The sequence below is a fragment of the Hydractinia symbiolongicarpus genome, chromosome 10 (assembly GCF_029227915.1).
Source record: "Hydractinia symbiolongicarpus strain clone_291-10 chromosome 10, HSymV2.1, whole genome shotgun sequence".
Lineage (NCBI taxonomy): Eukaryota > Metazoa > Cnidaria > Hydrozoa > Anthoathecata > Hydractiniidae > Hydractinia > Hydractinia symbiolongicarpus.
The window spans coordinates 705,727-725,351 of record NC_079884.1 but is presented as its reverse complement, the minus strand read 5'-3'; the positions used below and the strand labels follow the sequence as shown (position 1 = coordinate 725,351).

Below are 19,625 nucleotides of genomic sequence, written 5' to 3'. Positions count from 1 at the left end.
AACCCATAAAATTTCTTTCTGATTAGCGCAGGGTAAAAAACAAACTAACAAACGAGAAAACTTTATTTTAAACACTTCTTTTTCATATCATTATATAATTTCAGTTTTTGCCCTACGGCCTTCTTCACACCCGCTCGATTTCCTTCTGTTGTTCTCGGAGGTGTATGTAACAGGAATCACCAGTCCAAATTCTTTCCCTCTGTTCGAAGGTTTTGATGGTGTTTCAGTGGTGGAAGTGGGTAGTTTCATTTGTCTGTAAACCACCCAGCTAGTATCTTGAACTCTTTTTAATACCTCAAGGTAACCAGTGATCATTTTTGAGCCAAAAATAGGCAAAAAAAGAGTTTCTAAGTAACGGACACTTCTGATTAACGGACAAAACTCTCTGCATCACTAATTTGAGAGTTGACTGTATTACCGTTTAGTAGGTTACTATAGGTTTTTAAAGTATGTTATTACTTTCGTAAACATTTTATCACTTTGTTTTTTGTTTATTTATGTTCAAATTTGAGATTAAAATATATCCATTTCAGCGGGTATTGTTGACGAATTGTGCAACAATCGAATGTCTTCTAACCACCCAGAATACTTGATTCGGTTGTTTACACACTTATTACTCGATCGCCCAGATGAAACACGCGTTTTATTTTTTGCTGATTTCAATTTTCTACCTATTTTCCATTCTTAGCTTTGTAAACCCAAATTAAATTCTACAAACTCCTTTCCCGCGTTGTGGGTTTTACAGAAAAAAGAACTGAGCAGAGAATCAAAAACTATTAACGCTGGAAAACGCTGAAATTTGACTAAACTTGTTTTTTATTTGTTAAAGAAGAAATAAACAATAAACATGGAGAAATACTTTCAAGGAAAATTTTTTTGCAGAAATAATTATTTTTATTTTGCGAAACTTTATGTTTGATTAATGCCGCAAAATTTGCAAAGAAATAAAAAAATGCTCAAATTTAAATAAGAACAGTTTCAGGATAAAGCCGAAATTTCTTGTTTCTTATATAAAAAAATAATATCGTGTGGTGTAAACAGAGTCATATATATAATAAAAAGACACGCTACTTGTTGACACACGAATTAATAAAAACATGTTTATTAATATTTAAACTTTTATGACCCGATGCAAGTTGAGTAACGAACGCTGATTCTATTTTATGAAGACTAAGCTGGAAAGGTATGTTCTATTTTCTGTCTCGCTGTTCACCCTGAAGATTAGTTAACTTAAAGTGAATACTACACGTGCGCAAATTATTGTGAGTGGAATATCATTTCTGTAAGTTGTTCTGAATAGCTACGTGACAAGATGCACAAAATAGTTGCTTAGGTATTTATGTGGCATATTCTAAATGCTCGATTAGGCGCACTGGACGATTATTCAAAATTTTAGCTTTTAGGGTGGGCGCTGATTCGAGAGGGGCGGTAAATTAGTAGGGGTGCTTATGTTATGTAAAAACTTTCTTTTTGAGTAACTATAATGGTAGTAAAATATAAAAACAGAAGATATATATGTGACATGTTCCTGAGCGTACATGTTTTTGGTTAAAAGTACTCCACGACAATATAATAATAGCGAACTGCGAAACGAAAAGTTAGACATGAAATTTCATGCTGTAGATGAAATAGATATTGCTTTGGAAAGGACACATTTCTTGGAAACAATGCATCCATTTTGGCATGAAATCGTGTGTCTTATGTAAAGCTTCATCAGTTATTTTTTATCATCTGTAACGGGAGTTAAAATAAAAATATCAGTTAGCCACAAAGTATCCATTTCATAAACCATCTTTTCTTTTGCTATAAATAAAGTATAATAGCCGTTTTTTGTCTATCTGTCTGAGAGGCCAAGGTTGTGCCAAGTGACGCACAAAATATTGACGTTTTAAAACAGCAAATGCGATACATGTACGACATTTGAATTTTCACGGATTTTCCTTGGGTAGACTACCTTATTCCATCAATTTAACGAGTCTTGAAATTAACGCGGTTTTCATGCTCTGATCCAAGTAGAGAATTATCTAAAAATGTTTAACATTTAACAAAACATTTATTTGATTTCCAAACCGCCTTGTAATAGAGTAGACCGCTTCACTACCGTGGATTTGACTATTGCTGTAATTTTTGCTTCGTGTGATATTGCATACTCTCAAATATTATAATGCCCGTATACGTCTGTCCGTCCGTCTGTCTGTCACGTAAAATGGTAGTTTAACTGCAAAGGGCGAACCCGTGGATTTTTCCACGGGCTAACGACTAGTATTCTCAAATTCACGTTAATTAAATGCATTTTTTAAAACAACCTTTCTCCAAACGCGTTACTTAAATGCCTTTTACAAAATAATTTTATTGAACCGCGTTAATTTCATGACCGCTAATTTGATTCGCGGTAATTTTTTGAGTCGTTAATTTCAGGGAATAACATAGTTATAAAATAACCACCTACTAACAATCTCGTTTCCAGTCTTCGCTTTTTGGTAAAACAACACAAGGTCCTAGTAACGTTGCTATTATTAACTCTATCTTTGCGCCTATTAGCTCTGAAATTAACATTTCAGCGGCACTATAAACTTTAATCTTGCTGTTTGAGGCGAAGCGTGATAGAGTTGAAGAACAGATTGGTTTGCATAAATAAAACAGTAACCTTCTGTAGAAAAATAACACTAGTGGTCAGCCCTTGGAAAAGTTGGGAATTCACTTGTTATAAAAACGCTACAATTTATAGCTGCCATCTTTAACTTAAAGATGGCAGCTTTAAATTCTCCTGTTGTAAAAAAATACATTACAATTGTTATTTTTTCGTCCGTAGCACAACATATTTTTTGCATTCGGTGTAAATTTTATTTTACATAGTTTGGTTTTAGTCAGAGACTAAAGCTTGGACAGTCAATATGTCAGACTCCGATACGAAAGAAGAAGTTTCTCTTATGTGTGGCTGGGGCAGGTGTCAACCAAAATGGCTACAAAGATTTGCTACAGTTAACTGGTTTCTGCTATTTCTATCTTTATTTTCAATTTTACAGGGTAATTTATGCATTAACTTTTTACATATTAGTCATAATTATCCATTGCATAATTTTATTGTTTCATGTCTTGTATGATGATTGTAGAAAAGACTACAGTCCACAGCCAACCTCCTCTCCATGTCATTATGAAACCTATGATATCCAGATAGAAAAAATCAGCATAGGCGCAAAAGTGGGAACTCTTTGTAGGACGAGATTCCACCTATTGGACAATGATACCAAAGTATTTTCGCCGTCTTTTCTCATTTGATTAAAGCAAAAAGCTCTGGAACGAAGTTAGGTGTTAAGTCTTTTTTTCCAAAACAAGTGCAACTGGATTAAAAAACCCAGACTTCAAACCTAGAGAAATCTCCTCGTCTTTTCTTACGTCATCAGAAATATCTCACAAGTCATTGTGTGTCTTGAAGCGCCACAAAAGTGCTGTTTTTCTACCAATATTGCTAGTTGTGGTGGAGATTATGATAAAAAAGGAATCTGTGCTCCTTATCATTCAAATTTCTCCGCTCCAAGGTTTACTAAAACCATAAAATCTTAAACAAATTAAAGTTGAATATGAATCTACTTTAAAGAGTTCGCTGTTTTGAGGGAATGTGCTTATTCTATCTTCTGACCACTAAAGGCTGCACTAAGAGAAGTGTATGGTAGCCTACTTACTTAAAGTAGATGCTTTTAATTACCGTGGCTAATTAGTACATCTTGTCCCGTGATAAGATAGGTGACGTGCAGCTGAACTTTTTATATGTTTCTCCGAATCAATACACTCGTTTGAGTGTTTCATGTTCGGTTACGTCCCTGCACGTCCGCAAGTCCTAACGTTTTAAATTGCAAACGTTTAGCCAAGCGTGTTAAAAATCTGGTCTTCATATTTAATAACCTTTAAACGTCTGTTAAAAGTCTTTTAAAATGTGCGGTGTGTTTTAAGTGTTTAAAAATTCGGCCAAAGTTTATAGTTGCTCGCACGAAAGTTGAAGTTCAACCAAAGTGGAGCATGATCTTGTTTTGACATATTGCTTTCGACTCAGAATTCTTCTGCCTAATAAAACATTATGGTGCTTGTTTATTATTCTACATAGTTCTTTTTAATTGAAGAAAAAAGATCAATTCATGTGTTTTTAGATTAAAGTATCTTATCTTACTAGAACACTCACTAGTGTTTTTCTTTGATCATTTGTTGCAATTCTGTAAATTGTTTAGTTAGTGGGCCTAATAGTTAAATGTTTGGTCAAATATTACAAAGTCAAGGCAAAGATTGTGATGCTCGGTGGGGCTTTTGAGATGTTCGGCCGTATGTTTACTACTATCAAAATTATGCAAATATTGGGTTGTATAGTACCAACGCTACAAAATTGACAAAATTGCAAAATAAACAAAAACATGCAATCAGAATTATTATAAATGGTGACAGATACACTCACTCCAGAGAGTTATTAAAAAAGCTCAGTGTACTGAATGTATACCAACTAAACATTTATCAAACTCTTATTTTTATGTTTAAGCTTGAAAACAATATGTTACCAAGAGTATTTAATGATATGTTTCAGAAGATACAACATAAATATTCATCCAGGTTTTCAATTAACAGTTTTTTTCAACCTAGGATTAATTATACAATCACAAAGTTCTCTATAACTAGCAGAGGACCTAAATTATTACATCACTTAACGAATTTAAACATAAATTAAAACATAATTTATTGACTACTGGCAATCTATATTTATTTTAGAACACACGACAGTTACGACGTACGACACATATAACACAACTCCTCATCATCTTCAATGCTAAACATAAATAGCCGGACTTTTAAAACTAGGTAGACCAGATTTTCAGAAATGTTCGGCCGAATATTTACAAATTAAAACGTTCGGATTTGCGTGCGTGCATAGAGATATTGCGTGCGAAGATGCATCCGGACACCAAAAAGTTCTGAGGAATGCCATAGTCTTCGACCGGTTTTCTACAATGGTCGGCTGCACGTTGCCTATCTTAATACGGGACAAAATGTACTAACCAGCCACGGTATGTTGTTCATATAGTCTTTGCAAGGTTGTTGATTGTGACTATTTTTCTTTCATATTTCATTAGGAATGTTAGTAAATGGCTTAGTTAGTGCGTCCATTCCACATCTTGAACGGGAGTTTGGTCTAACAAGTACAAGCACAGGTTTTATCAGCGCATCAAATGACGTTAGCGGCTTATTGTGTGTATTAATTGTAAGTTACTATGGCGACAGAGGTCACAAACCAAAATGGTTGGGATGCGGAGCCATATTAACAGGTAATGACTTTTTAACATTCCGTCAAATTTAAAGATCTAAAGCTATCTCTTACAAGGAAAGTAAGACCATGGATGTATTTTTTTCTCTTAGGTATAGGTGCATTTTTTTTTGCTCTTCCTAAGTTTTTAAAGGGACATTATACAGCCGGAACAGTTTCTATCCGATTCCAAGATTTCGAGACCTGCCAATCTAACTTGACAAATACAGACATAAATATTAACTCCTGTGAAAAAGAAAATGGTTCAAACATATACCTGGTCATCTTCTGTGTAGCCGAGATGATTATGGGATTGGGTACCGCACCGTTATATACCCTCGGCGCTTCCTTTTTGGACGAAAATGTTTCCCCGAAAAATAGTCCGATTTATATAGGAGTTTGGCATATAATGACATTTATTGGACCATCCAGTGGGTTTTTTGTGGGTGGAATCGTGCTAAATCATTTTGTTGATATAGGAAAGGTATGGATTGTTTTGCTCTTGATTTTTCTTTTCAAAGAGCAGCTTTTTTACGTTGAGTTTCTTCATAGACACCAAGTAATTTGGACTCGAACCATCCTCTCTGGGTTGGCCGATGGTGGCTACCATTTATTTTATTTTGTTGGGTACTGATCATTGTTGGCTTTGTCATGTTGATGTTTCCAAAGTCTATGCCAGGCTCGGCTGAAATACGACAAAAAGCAATTTCAAACGGTGATGTTCGAGAGAAATCAAAAGAACACCAACCTGGTTTAAAAGGATTTGTGAAAGCAACGGTAGAGTTAATAAAAAACAGAACGTTAGTGTTAGTTTGTCTTGCTATGGCATCCCGAATTTTAATTGCAAGTGGATTGGGTCCGTTTTTTACTAAAATTACAGTCATAAAATTTGGAGCAGAGCAGTCACAATCCAATTTTATCGTTGGCGCGCTTATCATATGCGGGACTACAGGTAAGGGAGTGATTTATTTAGTCTAGTCGCAAGGTTGACTGTTAAAAACTCGATTATTGTACCCGAACTATAATCGGTCCCTTGGCTCTCACACCCTTTTTTTCGCACAACGCTCTCTAAATCTGAAATACCTCCGTAGATCGGACAGCTTTATTCGATATTTTGCCAATTTCTCTTATAATATTTAGAATATCTCTTTAGTAAGTTCTTGTGGGAACAAAATACGGTCTCTGGTATGAAAAATGCAGAGCATTAGAAAAAGACTAACTGGATAACCCGACGCAAGGACTTCCTAAGATACTACAGAAGGAAGTAAAGGTCGCTGTAGCTTTTTAAGGTTTCTTGTTTCATTGCTGTTGGTTTTGAAGGAGAATTCAATACAACTTTAATTAAAATTAAGATCCAAAATAAAGTGGCATTACAGTTAACTTCCTGTAGGTAGAACACTCGATGTCTTTAACTTTCATTATTTCAAACTATTTTCTTAAGTCACTTGAACACTTCTTTAATCAAACGTTTTTGTAAAAGAACCCGGTTAACTCGAACGTCGGATAATTCGAACATTCGTTTTGATTCATCAAAAGATCACTATGTTAATTATGACGTTAATTTTTCTATACCCTGTAATTTGTAACTTGTGTATCTACTATTATTCTTGGACAAGTTCTCGAAAACTCGAACTTTTCATCACTCAAATTCTTCTCTCTGTAAACTACAAATGTCCCTTATTTTGTTGTGGTTGGAGATTGTACTTGCTAAAATTGTCTTCCTAGGTTAATTTTCTATCGGTCCAAACATTTTTGGCCCGAAATTTGGAGGAAGTGACGTAAATTTGACGCCGCTTTAATTTTCCGATATTTTTCAATGCCAAAACATCTTATAGACCGCAACAAATGCGAGAATACCAACAAACATTTTTGTCACTTGTGAATAAAAAAAAAAAAGCAGGAGAATAATTAAGGCCGTCGAAAATTTAAGTCAACAAACTTTGGGTCGATCAAGCTTTTCTACTGAACTTTATTTTAGTTGGACTGACAATTGGGTCAGTGGTGATGCGTCGTATAAAAGTGAATAGTTCGGTCAAAGTAGCAGCCATGATATGTAGTGGATTATCGTTATTGGGTGTCGTAACTGGTTTTAGTTTTATGATCCCTGGTTGTGAAAACATAAAATTAGTTGGGGTGAATATTTATAACCCTACAAGGTGAGTGTGAACAAGGTTACAGGTCTTGGATTTATCTTTGACGTAATTTATTACCCTCTTTCTTGTTTTTTTTGTGAGTTTTATTTATGCTTATATTTCTAAACATTCCGTTATTTTAAATGTTCTGTGATTTAATTTTTAGTACTGGTTTCAACCTTGACAATTCATGCAATCATAACTGCGGCTGTTTAAAAGAATATTACGAACCAATCTGTTATGACGACTTGACATATTTTTCACCTTGTTTCGCTGGATGTACAAATAAAACAAAGAATACTGTAAGTTTAACATATTTAGCTGTGGGAAAACTTTATCATCCCAGCACCGGGTAACAGTATTATTAATTTAAAGAAGACGCGGGACAGAACGATTGCGGGACGGTACGTTTTCCGGGATGATTTTGTGCAACAGTTAACAACTGGTAGCTGGAACCTACGACCGAGGAAAATAGTTGGACTTAACGAATGTGTAAGTTAAACGAAGCTTCCGTTAAGTCGTATTTAGCCTAAAATTGCGATGAAAAAGTCATGCATGTGACTTGTAAATTAAATTTTCCTTGACATGCAACATTATCTATCAGCAGTTAATAAAAACTAAAAAATAAATCTTCTGACATTTATCTAGTCTTTGATTTTATTTTCTCGATTAAAAAGTATCTGCAGAAATTAGCCTCAGCGATAACGAAAATTGGATCAAGTTAAGGAATGTTCGATTTATTCGAGGTTCCAGTTAGCCGAAGTTTTTTTTGAAGAAAGTTATTTCCTTCGTGCCATGATGGTGTGTTTATATAGAACAAAACGTCGCGCCTCGGAATGGTCTGGGACGGAGTTGTGCCAGGAGCTTGTTGTGCTTGAGCTAAACGGGATCCCGGCTCATGCAAAACGTCTCTTCCATATAAACACATTGTTCCGGGACAAGCGTGACAATCTGTCCCTATTGAAATATGGAGAAATTGTCTCGCTGAACTAAAAAACATCCCGACAAACTTTTATCCATATAAAGACGGAACAAAATTATCCCGAAAAACGCCTCGTCCCGGCAATCGCCCTGTCCCTTCCCCTCAGTAAAAACAAACCGCAAACTTTCTCGACAGTTCAATCTTATTGTTCCTGTTCCTGTTCCTGTTCCTGTTTGTATTTGTTTATTTACATACCAATTTTAGATTTACCAGAACTGTTCATGCATATCGCCGTTGAGAAATTCATCAACCGAATCAGCGCTGATTTCAAAAGGCAAATGTAACTTGAAATGCAAGAATGTAGTTCTCTTTGTGTGCATCCTCTTCCTGATATTAGTATTTGCTTTTGCAAATGGGACACCCAACAATATGATGGTATTAAGGTACGAAGTTTAGGTTCACGTCTCTTACGTGCGTTTGCTAAAGCAGGTACATCGGCTGTTACATATTTTTCAAACAATAACTTTTCGTAACTTCAACTGAAATAAAAACACAAGTTACAACATAGTCATGGCCAGCAATTTCTATTTTGTGGAAAAAGTTCTGGCGAAAAATCAGACAATTTTGCCACACCTGTGTGGAATGCTTTCTCGTAAATTTGGTTTAAATAAAACATACGATTCGGTCCTGTTAACCCGTCTAGCTATAAGTGAATAAGTTGTTGTAAAAGTCCAAGTTTATATTCAGTTTAACCCTATTCGGTTTGGGGTATTTTAAATTTATTAGGACCGGGGAGGACGGAATTCTACCTCCGGGACCGAATAATTAAGAAAAAACACAGCATGAGTTTGTCATTACAAGTTTATAAGTAAAAAATAACAATTTAAACCACTTTTAAAAAAGTATCATAGAACACCTTTCATTTAAGCTGTCGCATTTTGTCCAAGTTTATAGTGAACGAACCTGACTATATTTACGATAAGAGAAGAGGAAGAAGAAAGCGAAAAATGTCTTGAAAATGAAGAAAACAACACTTGTATTATTATTGATTAAAAACTGTTTTCTTTTAAAAACTTAGCGTCGGTTAAAAGTGACGAAATAGACCTTTCCCGAATTTCCTAATTATGCCAAACTGAATTAACGAGATCGATACTAAAAAGGATTCTTATCTCTAAGTTCCTTAGCAAAAGGTAGAAAAAATTACCTAATTTCGTAAATTTTTCTGTTTTTTGAGTGGCTCAATTACGAGCTGAAAGTTACGGTAAAACCTTGTATATAACTGAGCTTTCTAATGATAGCCTCGTTTTCAAAATAATTATTTTCCTCAAATCTAAATAAATCCAACCAGAGTATTATATTGCTCTAAAAACTTTATTATTATCATAATAATTTAAGATTCTATATGAATATCCTTGTTTAAAGAACATAGAACCATTATAAATTTTTGGATGATGTCATAATTATTATAATTTATGAAATTCGGGAAAGGTGTATTCCAGAAAAATTTCGTCACTTTTCACCGGCGAAATTTTATGAGGTATTAATGTGTACAAAAACACTACTTTTTCAGAAGTGTTCCAGATAATCGAAGAAGTTTTGCCATGGGTTTACAGTTTCTTTTATTACGTTCACTTGCGATGTTACCAGGGCCAGTGTTGGTTGGGAAGATTATAGATTCCACTTGTTTGGTGTGGAAATATGATGAATGCGGAAAGAAATCTAACTGTGCGGAGTATGATGTGGACAGACTATCATTATATTTGTCTCTTGCACTCTCCACTGTTTCAGGTAAAAAATTAGTGTATAATATACAGTATTTATAGATGACTTGCCAATGTTTACAAAAGTTATAAAGTTTGCAGCTTTTTTGCACATGCACAAGCATTTCTGTGGACAGGTAATATAAATAACAGACCACAATAACCAAGGAAATTCATCTAAAAAAAAATAGTCGCTCGAAATTAGTGAATAATTCCAGTTTCTCTTTTATCATGTGCGATTCCTGCATTTTTACCTACACAAAAGTGCGCGCATGCCCATTTGTTTTTGAAAATGAAATCAAAACAACTACGTCACGAGGAAAGTGGTCTATAGAGGCAAGTTTGGAAGAAGAACAATGTGAGAAAACCATTAAAACCATTTAATGGAGACTCGCCCTAAAAGGGTAAGCCCATCACTGTGGCAGGTCAATTAGATGCTGTCATGACAATCCTGTTTTTATTTTAGCTGTTTCCTTCGTCCTGTATACCATTGCATGGAAAACGTACAAACAACCTAAATCAACTATCTACTCCAACAATAACAAACTTGATTTCTCCACCGACAACAGTGGGTATTGTGACGATACGAAACTGTAACATCGCTGCGAACTACTTTTCACTGAGTTGCACCAAATCTTAATAAAAAGGACACCATTGTTTGATAAAAACTGTAAAATAATAATTCCCGTTTGATTAAAGAGTCAGCAAGTTCAAAACGTAAACGCTCCATTGAAAAACAAAACAATAAAAAATAAAAATATATATGAATATTTAATAAAACTGATTTATGGTCCACATTGCACGCACTTTTTTATGTTGTTCACAGGTTGCTGTATTTTATAGCATACAGCATCTTAGAAATAATGAAATATACTTTATTGAGATAAAATATAGCATTGCTTCCATTTGGCGAATTTACCCTAACATGCGATATTTTATGCCTATAATATCTTAATGAGCTAACACATGAAATGCTGACATTAGCAGTTAGTTGGTTTAACCGCAATGAACATTTAATTATTGGTGAGCGCCCCACCTGCGGTGCGACACACGGTTATATCATTGTTTTGTTCCAATTGAACAAGTGATTGGCTATACTGCCATTTCATTATTTGTGATTTGGTAAATATTTTGTGAGGTAGTTAAGGTATGGATAGCTAGGTATGGATCACAGTGCTGTTGGTTATTAAGGTGTCTTCACTTTCAACTCATCAGATTTTCAATCTATGTTCGCAACTGTACACTAGAAATGTCAATGTAACAACATGACCAAACCAAATAAATATTAAAAGTTTAACTAGCAATGCAGAAAATTGATACAACTTTGCCTAGGACCACCCATAGAGATATTATTATATCTCCATGGGTGACACTGAGTAGTCCTTACAGCAACTGGGTTCGTTTTTATAGCGAAACAACTGCAGTAACTTAAAGGTAATATAATTTTAACATTTTTACGTGAATTAAAAAAAATCAATAAAGGGTTTAGATATAAGTAGCGCCTCTAAAATATTGTTTAGAAAATCATTGGAACAAATAGTCGAAGATTGTACACACAAACAATTATTTACACTCTTTTTATATTAGACACACACACATGTCAATGTTGAAAACAGAGAACAATCCTCAAACCGTGCAAATTCTTGCTGACGTCGACATGGTCTATTATCTCGATCTCCCCGACCTTTAGGGGCTGTCGCGTTATTTGTTCTATAATGCGGATATCATAGAAACAGCAACTTGCGCATTTTCAACGTTCCTCAATCGACGTAAGTAGAACGTCGGACAAATGGTGAAAAAAATTGTTAATTTTTATAATTTATGAACAAGATTGCACCAAAAAAAAACTAATTTGATTTAAAATACTCTTCAAACACGAGATGGAAAGGTGTAAAGAAGTATAGCTATTACATATTTGGCCTTAAAGCTACATAGTAACTATAGATATGAGAGAGTGCACAAAATCATACATAATTTATATTTCGAAAATGATTTAAATTGTTTCCCTAAATTTATAATCTAACCTGAACTTCGTAAGCTCATAATACCCATGACTGATAACTAACGACACATTTACCAGCAAGGGTAAATCATATGTTACATGCCAAGGTTTCGTTTCTTTGTACATACTATTTACATATTTATACAAAAAATAAGTGTGGCTTTGTTATCTATCTTGCAAGCGAGTTTGTTATTGTGAAAACAAGCGCAACCTTTTAAATGTTGACATTTCTGGTAAACTAGCAGATGAGCTGTTAACACTTCTATAATACTGACTTTAAATCTAGTAAAGACGGTATCGAATATGTGATAAAAAAATCTAACTTGGAATGTCAGTTTTTATTGATGTGTTCATTACGTTAACACTTGTCCCATGTGGTACAACTATGTACAAGTTTGGTTAATTTTCCCTGATACGTTTTTTTATCCAACGTCATCGTAATCAATACATTCTCGTCTTCAATTCTAACATGGAAACTTGATAGTTTACCCTCAGTAGGTGATATATCATGCATTGCATTGGGAATATATATCAGTGGTGGTGGATTTGGAGGAAAGTCTTTCCATTTTACAATAAGATTAAGCTCGCTCGACTTTAAATTGTCCTTGCGTTCTATTGATTCATTATTTTCATTTCTGTCAGGATTGGATGTGTTTTCGTTTTCAACCGCTACAATTTTTCTACAGTGTTTTTGATGTTCAATCAAAAGAATCTCTGAGAAAAGAACAGGCGATTTAGTACATTCCATGGGTTTTCTTACTAAAAGTAAATTCAATAGCAATATTAACTATGAAGGCAAACTTCATTTCTTTATTTTTTCTGGCATTTAATTGTCGTGCGCGGTAAAACTAAAACCACATATGTATATAATGCAACCCTCGCCACAAACCTAAATGGCACAAACTTCAGCGACGAAGAATAGGGTTGATTCAAAATTAATGGCGACAAAAATATGTTGTTGTTTTTTAAATTTTCGTCATTGATTTAAACCAATAATCGTCAGGCAGCGGATAATAGATGTTACAATACCAACAACACTCGCCGAGTCTAAGTGACTAAATACATGTTTATTTGCAACCGAGTTAGAGGGATAGAGCCGAGCTGAAGAATGTAACTTCAGCATTTGCTAAGCAGTCAAGCCTTAAATCTGGATAATTCACCGGACAACCTAGGAAACAGTTCTTTAAAATGTAATCATCAAACAAAACAGGAAATGGTACCTTGTAAAATTTGAATATCAAGCTTAAATCAACAATGTTTGAACTAACGAAAAATTAGGACTGACGAAAAAGTAAAACCAATAAAATATGTATGGTTGGGATGTTTGGAATTAGGCTAGCTAAGTGTTTCACGAATAGAAGTGTGTTATAACAGTTCTGAGTTTGGACAGCCGAAATGTGCATTTCTTTTACCCAACGAAGTACATGCATACAAGCATGTAGTTTCTTTAAAGTAAAATGTAATGAGGTTCATTCCGTAAAAAATCTCTGAGAAGCCCCTTGTGAGATTTCGAATAACTTGCGTCGTTTACAGGACGTTAGAACCATTGATAAAAAACAAAATTACATCAAAGTGTACAGTGTACAGTTACTGCGGGCCACATTACGCACGCAATTTGATTCTGTAAATTGCGAACGTTTAGCGAGGTATTTTCGAATACCTGCTACTCAGAGAACTTACCTAACCTTTTTATTTGTTGTCAATGGTAACGTTCCGCGCATTGACAGGCTTTGGCGTAATGCGATGTTTTAATTTTGCAACGAAAACAATGCTCACGCACGCAAAATACATGGGGTAGTTTGTGAAAACTGAGAAGTCAAAGTAAGTATCCAATTAAAGCTACATGGTTCCGCTTTTTTGAGACTCAATAATGTGCAAAACTAGTTTTTAAGACTGTGGAAAAACAATGAAACAAATCAGTAATTTTAATTTTAATGACGTCAGAAATTACCCGTCAATACACAAAATGTTTTAGTCCGTTGCTTTTTTTGTAGAGCTTGAAACGCTGACCAAAAAAATACTGAATCGTGTGCTTTTCACGAATGGTTTAAAGATTTTTGATGACATCATCAACTAATTTTCCAAAACGGGTGGGTTGATCCTGCTTTATAAAATTGGTCTATTTTTTTTCCAGGTGGTCCTTAGTTACTCACGTTAGTTATTTTCACCCGTTTTCAAGTTTCTCCTTAAACTTGAAAGTGCATTGCGATGGCTTAGAATATTGCTTTAACGTCAAAAATGGCTTAATTTGTTAGTTACCAAAGACATATAATAACATCCTCTTTGCAAAAGTCATAGACGCACAAATTAGTATATTAGACTAGTTCTATAGACCCGTGGAAACATTCACTTAGGCGGTAGAAAAAATGTAAAAAATATAGGTTTTTTGGAATTTTGATAACATTAGCAGTGCATAAACAAAACAATTGTTTTTAGCAATTTAATAACCAATTGCATCTATTGATAAGAGAATAAAACTGTGATAAAAATAATGAATAGAATCATGTTCTTTCAACGAACGTTTAAAAAGATATAAGGGTTTAACTTTTTTTCCCATTGTATATATGGTGTAGAGCCTAAAACGCTTATCAAGAAAATTGATAGACTTTTTAAGGAAGGTTTTTTGACGTCATCAACTTGTCTGTTGCAAGACATGTTTGTTGATCCAGGTTCGAAAAATTGGTCCAATTTTAGTTTCAGGTTGTCTCCAGCTGACCACGCAGGTATATAATAACATAACATCTTGTCTAATTTTTCACACAAAACTAATGAGCGTTATCTACTGACTTAAGCATTTTTTTAATTCTCAAACATCTCAACCAATCAAATTTTGTCTATCTTTCCAGACAAAACTAATGAGCGTTATATACTGACTTAAGCATTTTTTTAATTCTCAAACATTTCAACCAATCAAATTTTGTCTATCTTTCCAGACAAAACTAATGAGCGTTATATACTGACTTAAGCATTTTTTTAATTCTCAAACATTTCAACCAATCAAATTTTGTCTATCTTTCCAGACAAAACTAATGACTATTATCTACTGACTTAAGCATTTTTTTCAATTCTCAAACATTTGAACCAATCACATTTTTTCTATCTTTCCAGACAAAACCAATGGCTATTATCTACTGACTTAAGCATTCTTTTCAATTCTCAAACATTTGAACCAATCACATCTTGTCTATTTTTCCAGACAAAACTAATGAGCATTATCTACTGATTTGAGCTTTTTTTCAATTCTCAAACATTTGAACCAATCACATCTTGTCTATTTTTCCAGACAAAACTAATGAGCATTATCTACTGATTTGAGCTTTTTTTCAATTCTCAAACATTTGAACCAATCACATCTTGTCTATTTTTCCAGACAAAACTAATGAGCATTATCTACTGACTTAAGCATTTTTCAATTTTTAAACATTTCAACTGATCACATCTTTTTTGACCGGGCAGAACATGAAAAAAATACTGATCTCTGACCAGGGCTGTTAACGTGACGACTGAAATAACCACGTATCGTGAATGGTAAAAACTTACTTACCTCGTTTAACCTCTTGAATCTCTTGAAATTAAGGAGTGCACAAATAATCAAGACTAACTACAATCAAAATATGATTTGACAAGACAGCAAATTTCGAAGCTGATCGTTACTGTTCAACACAGTCATTGTTTAAAACTGATTTGAAACTTATTTGTATAATCCAAATTCTCATAGTGTTCTCATAGTTATTTGTTGCTAGCGTGAGTATAATCATTTTTTAAGAATTTCGGGGCCTTTATTAGTCACGCTGGAGAATACAGGCGCGCTAGAAAATGTTAAAATTTATTTTATCTAGATTTTTGCGATTTTGCAACTTACCTGTTACAGAACATTGACAACTTAACACTTTTGTCCATATGTGAAAAAATGACGAAGAAACTGCATTTTTCTCATCATTTTTGTCCGATATGGTAGCTTGAGTCACATTTTCTAATAACTACAATCAAGAACCCTAGTATTTGAAAAATCCGTGATTGTGGTGTAGCTAGGTTTTTCACTAGACCTCCTTAACATGCATGCACTGCAACAGCAAGTGTGCTTGTTGCGGTAGTAAAGCGAAAGACAGTTGCAAACTCACCTCAATCAGACAGATAGTTCAGTTGACAGAGCGATAGGATTAAATTCATAGTCGCTGGTTCAAATCACACTCGTCCCGGTGTAAAAGCAACCGTGGAGACGAATTTTTTGATAACATTCTCATTTTAAATTTGATTAAAGCACATGCTCGAAAGCACGTCCTTATTTTCGATTAGCGTTTATTGAAACAATTTTAAAAAGCCACAGAAGACTCAATTTATGAAATTTAAAAAAATGACAAACACAAACAGGTTCGGTAAAATAAATTGCATTTTAATCATCACTATTTGGTGCGTTCCTAAGCAAAAAGTAATTCTAACGCTAAGACAGAAAACTATAATTAATATAGAAGATATTTTAGTTTTTTCCGTTATACGACAAAGGATGTTAAATAAATTTTTGACCAGCCTAATTATTTGCTGGCCCAAATTTGGACAAATAAAAGGTAACTGCTAAATCGCAAGTTTTTCTAAAATAACACAATTTGATGAAAGTATTAACGGATACTAAATTTAATTTGTTATGCAATAAATTTTCTTGTTTACTTCTTTAAACTCAATATTTTCTTCTTATAGACTATATTATGATATAATAATTTAGATTATTGCAAAGAGCAACTGCCAAGCAATAAATCAGCCTTGCAAAATAACACGCCGCTACGAAAATCAACAGAAAATTAGTGTTGATAACATGACAACACTCTTGTTATCCACAAGACAGAAGACACAAGAATAACAACAACAATAATTACATATCCTTCTTTTCTACATCACGTCCATGATGCCTTATGGAGTTATAAATAATCCATTCTGATCTGTATAGCGCAGGTCGTCTCAATTTATAGCAGTTGTTACCATTTTTGTAATTAATAATGTTAATGCAACTTAATTAGTCAAAACGATTTATGACCTTATAAGGCGACGCATAGTAACAAATTTAATAGTCCAGTCAACATAATCAATCTATAGACGCGTCTAGAGAAGTTGTTTTTCATGTGCCGCAGCTTTTTAAACATGTAACAGAGAATGAATAAAATAGTTAAAATCTTCACCAAAATTTAATAAATTTGCACATAAACAAACATTACCTATTGGTGTTTAACGTCATATAAATATGTATTACTTTAGGTAAAGAAAAATTTAATATTACTAGTCGTTAGCCCGTGGAAAAATCGCCCGTCCTTTTTATACCGCATTGCTAAGCTACCATTTTGCGTGACAGACGTGTACGGGTGTTATAATATAGATTTTGTTAGATTTTATACTGTCTTTTTGTATATTTCACATGCAGCGATATTTGTATTGTATTTTGTTTTTAAATATCCCCTTCGCTTCATTATTTATTTCCAGAAGTTGGTAGGCCGTTCTACATGCTTACTACTTTCATCCGTGAAGCATAAACTCTCCACACGCAGAAAAGTTTAATAATGGCCGTAACCAGCAGGCTATTTAATTCTCGTTGATCAGAAGTATTTGTGGCACAGGAAATACCATTGATCTCATTTATTTGACACACGAGTTTCCAATTTTAAATTCTTTGGTGTACTATATTTTAAATTTTATAAATTTTAACTTCTAGAACTTTCAAATTCTTAAGGAGCTACAAAACAACTGTTGGTTTTCGACTTTAGTGACTTACACGAATAGCGGTAGAAAAATTATTATTACTAAGGACAAAAATAACGACTTAAATCATCTTAAATATTATATTGAACGCCCAAATATAACTGCAAATGACAGAAAAGTGCCCTACATAATCGGATATCCATGACTTTTTAATAAAATAAACTTCAAAGCTTTTGAACTAGTTAGCTAGCTATATCATACATAATAGATTCATAAGGCAAATCTAATGACTTTAAAGCATTTTTAGAGGTTTTCATTAACTTTTTAAAACCAGTAACATAGCATTTTTAAGCAAATACAGCTCCTCGTGTTGTCTCTGTTCTTAATCAAAACAAACTTTCGATTTACTGACATTTAATAGATATTTCAGACCGTAGCTTATTTTACCGCCAAAAAATACTAGAAAAATAAAAAGTAGCAAATTCATTACAAAAAATGAATTATTTATTTAAACGGGTTGTCTAGACGTCTATTGGGTTTCCAAGTGTGTATAATCTTGTAACCTTAACCTTTTGAGTGGTCCGTTTATTACACACCATTCTTCGGAAATTGCGGGGATTGAGCTTATTGAATCTTTCGCAGCCCCTTTTACCACGCAATTTGAATTTTCCCTTAACGACATTTCTCCTCCATCAACCAATATGGAAGGTGACGCAAGAAAAATAATTTTTAAATTTACACGATTTGTAAGTAGAGTAAAAGAACATTTGAAAACTGATAAAAACTCACAAATATTTAATATTTTAACAGTCAAATCTTAAATGTAAATCACTATGTCACGAAAATTGTTTTCCATTTTAGAAGTCGTGTAAAATTAAAGATTATTTTTCTTGCAAGGACAGAGTTCCTGAATCTTTTAAATCTGGACTTGTGTATAAATTTTTATGAGCTAGTTGTAATGCTAGCTATGTGAGTGAAACCACCAGGCACATTTCTAGTAGAGTTAAAGAACATATTAATATTGATATATCTGGCAAAGATTTCGCTTAATATTCCAACACTCATTAAAAAAGAGTTCATACTGCTTGTCACGTTTACATAAAAACCAAGAGAGCTTTGAGCTAAAGCGAAAATTGGTTGTAGATAATATTCAGGTGTTGTAACACTATGGTAGAATAGATCCAGAGTAGTAATTTTTCAGGAAAAGATTGGCTGTAAGGTAAGAAAGAGAGTACTGTGCATAAAGGTTGTGCTATCCTACCTTATGTCCATCCGTGCTGTGTTTTTTAAATTCGGGTAATTTTAAAAACAGCACGCCTGTTTTGTTAAAAGAAGTTTTAAAAATACTTTGAAACATTAAGCGACGCATAACGTCTACGTAAAACTTTTTCTATTTATGCTTTTACATCTAATTTGTAACAATGTTTGGTCACTTTAAGGAATGTTTAAACAGGCACGTAAAGGTGCCCTTCTTGTCGTTGTTATCATTCAACAACGTTGAAACCTGCAAGTACATTTTTATTTAAACTAAAAAAAAGGGTAAATGTTTGCTTTTAAAAATCTGTTCGTTAATTTTAAAAATAAAACAACATAATGAAATAACAACATAATAACATATAACATTGTATAGACACACATAAAAAATACAACTCGCATCAAACTTAACAAAAATGAGGAAAGGAGTTTTAGCCTAGCCAACATTGTTTGAATTTTCCCAGTAACATTAGTTAACGCATGTCTAATGCCCTCTTTAAACCAGTAATTAATTACATGATGTAGATCAAAAGTTTGTTGAATTTTTTAAAACAAAACAAAAACTACACAAGGAGAATAACAAAAA

The 19,625-nt window shown here is 33.6% G+C and overlaps 1 protein-coding gene across 1 annotated transcript; it reads left to right on the top strand.

Moving 5' to 3' along the window:
* Positions 1–1,130: 1,130 nt before the first annotated feature.
* On the top strand, positions 1,131–10,981 carry LOC130613118 (solute carrier organic anion transporter family member 4C1-like). The gene is made up of 10 exons (XM_057434444.1): positions 1,131–1,183; positions 2,857–3,027; positions 5,115–5,306; positions 5,398–5,768; positions 5,837–6,236; positions 7,263–7,440; positions 7,583–7,718; positions 8,603–8,781; positions 9,909–10,126; positions 10,565–10,981. Exons 2-10 carry the CDS (start codon positions 2,895–2,897, stop codon positions 10,693–10,695), a joined length of 1,938 nt encoding a protein of 645 aa, XP_057290427.1. The 5' UTR covers positions 1,131–1,183; positions 2,857–2,894; the 3' UTR covers positions 10,696–10,981.
* The last annotated feature ends 8,644 nt before the right edge of the window (positions 10,982–19,625 follow it).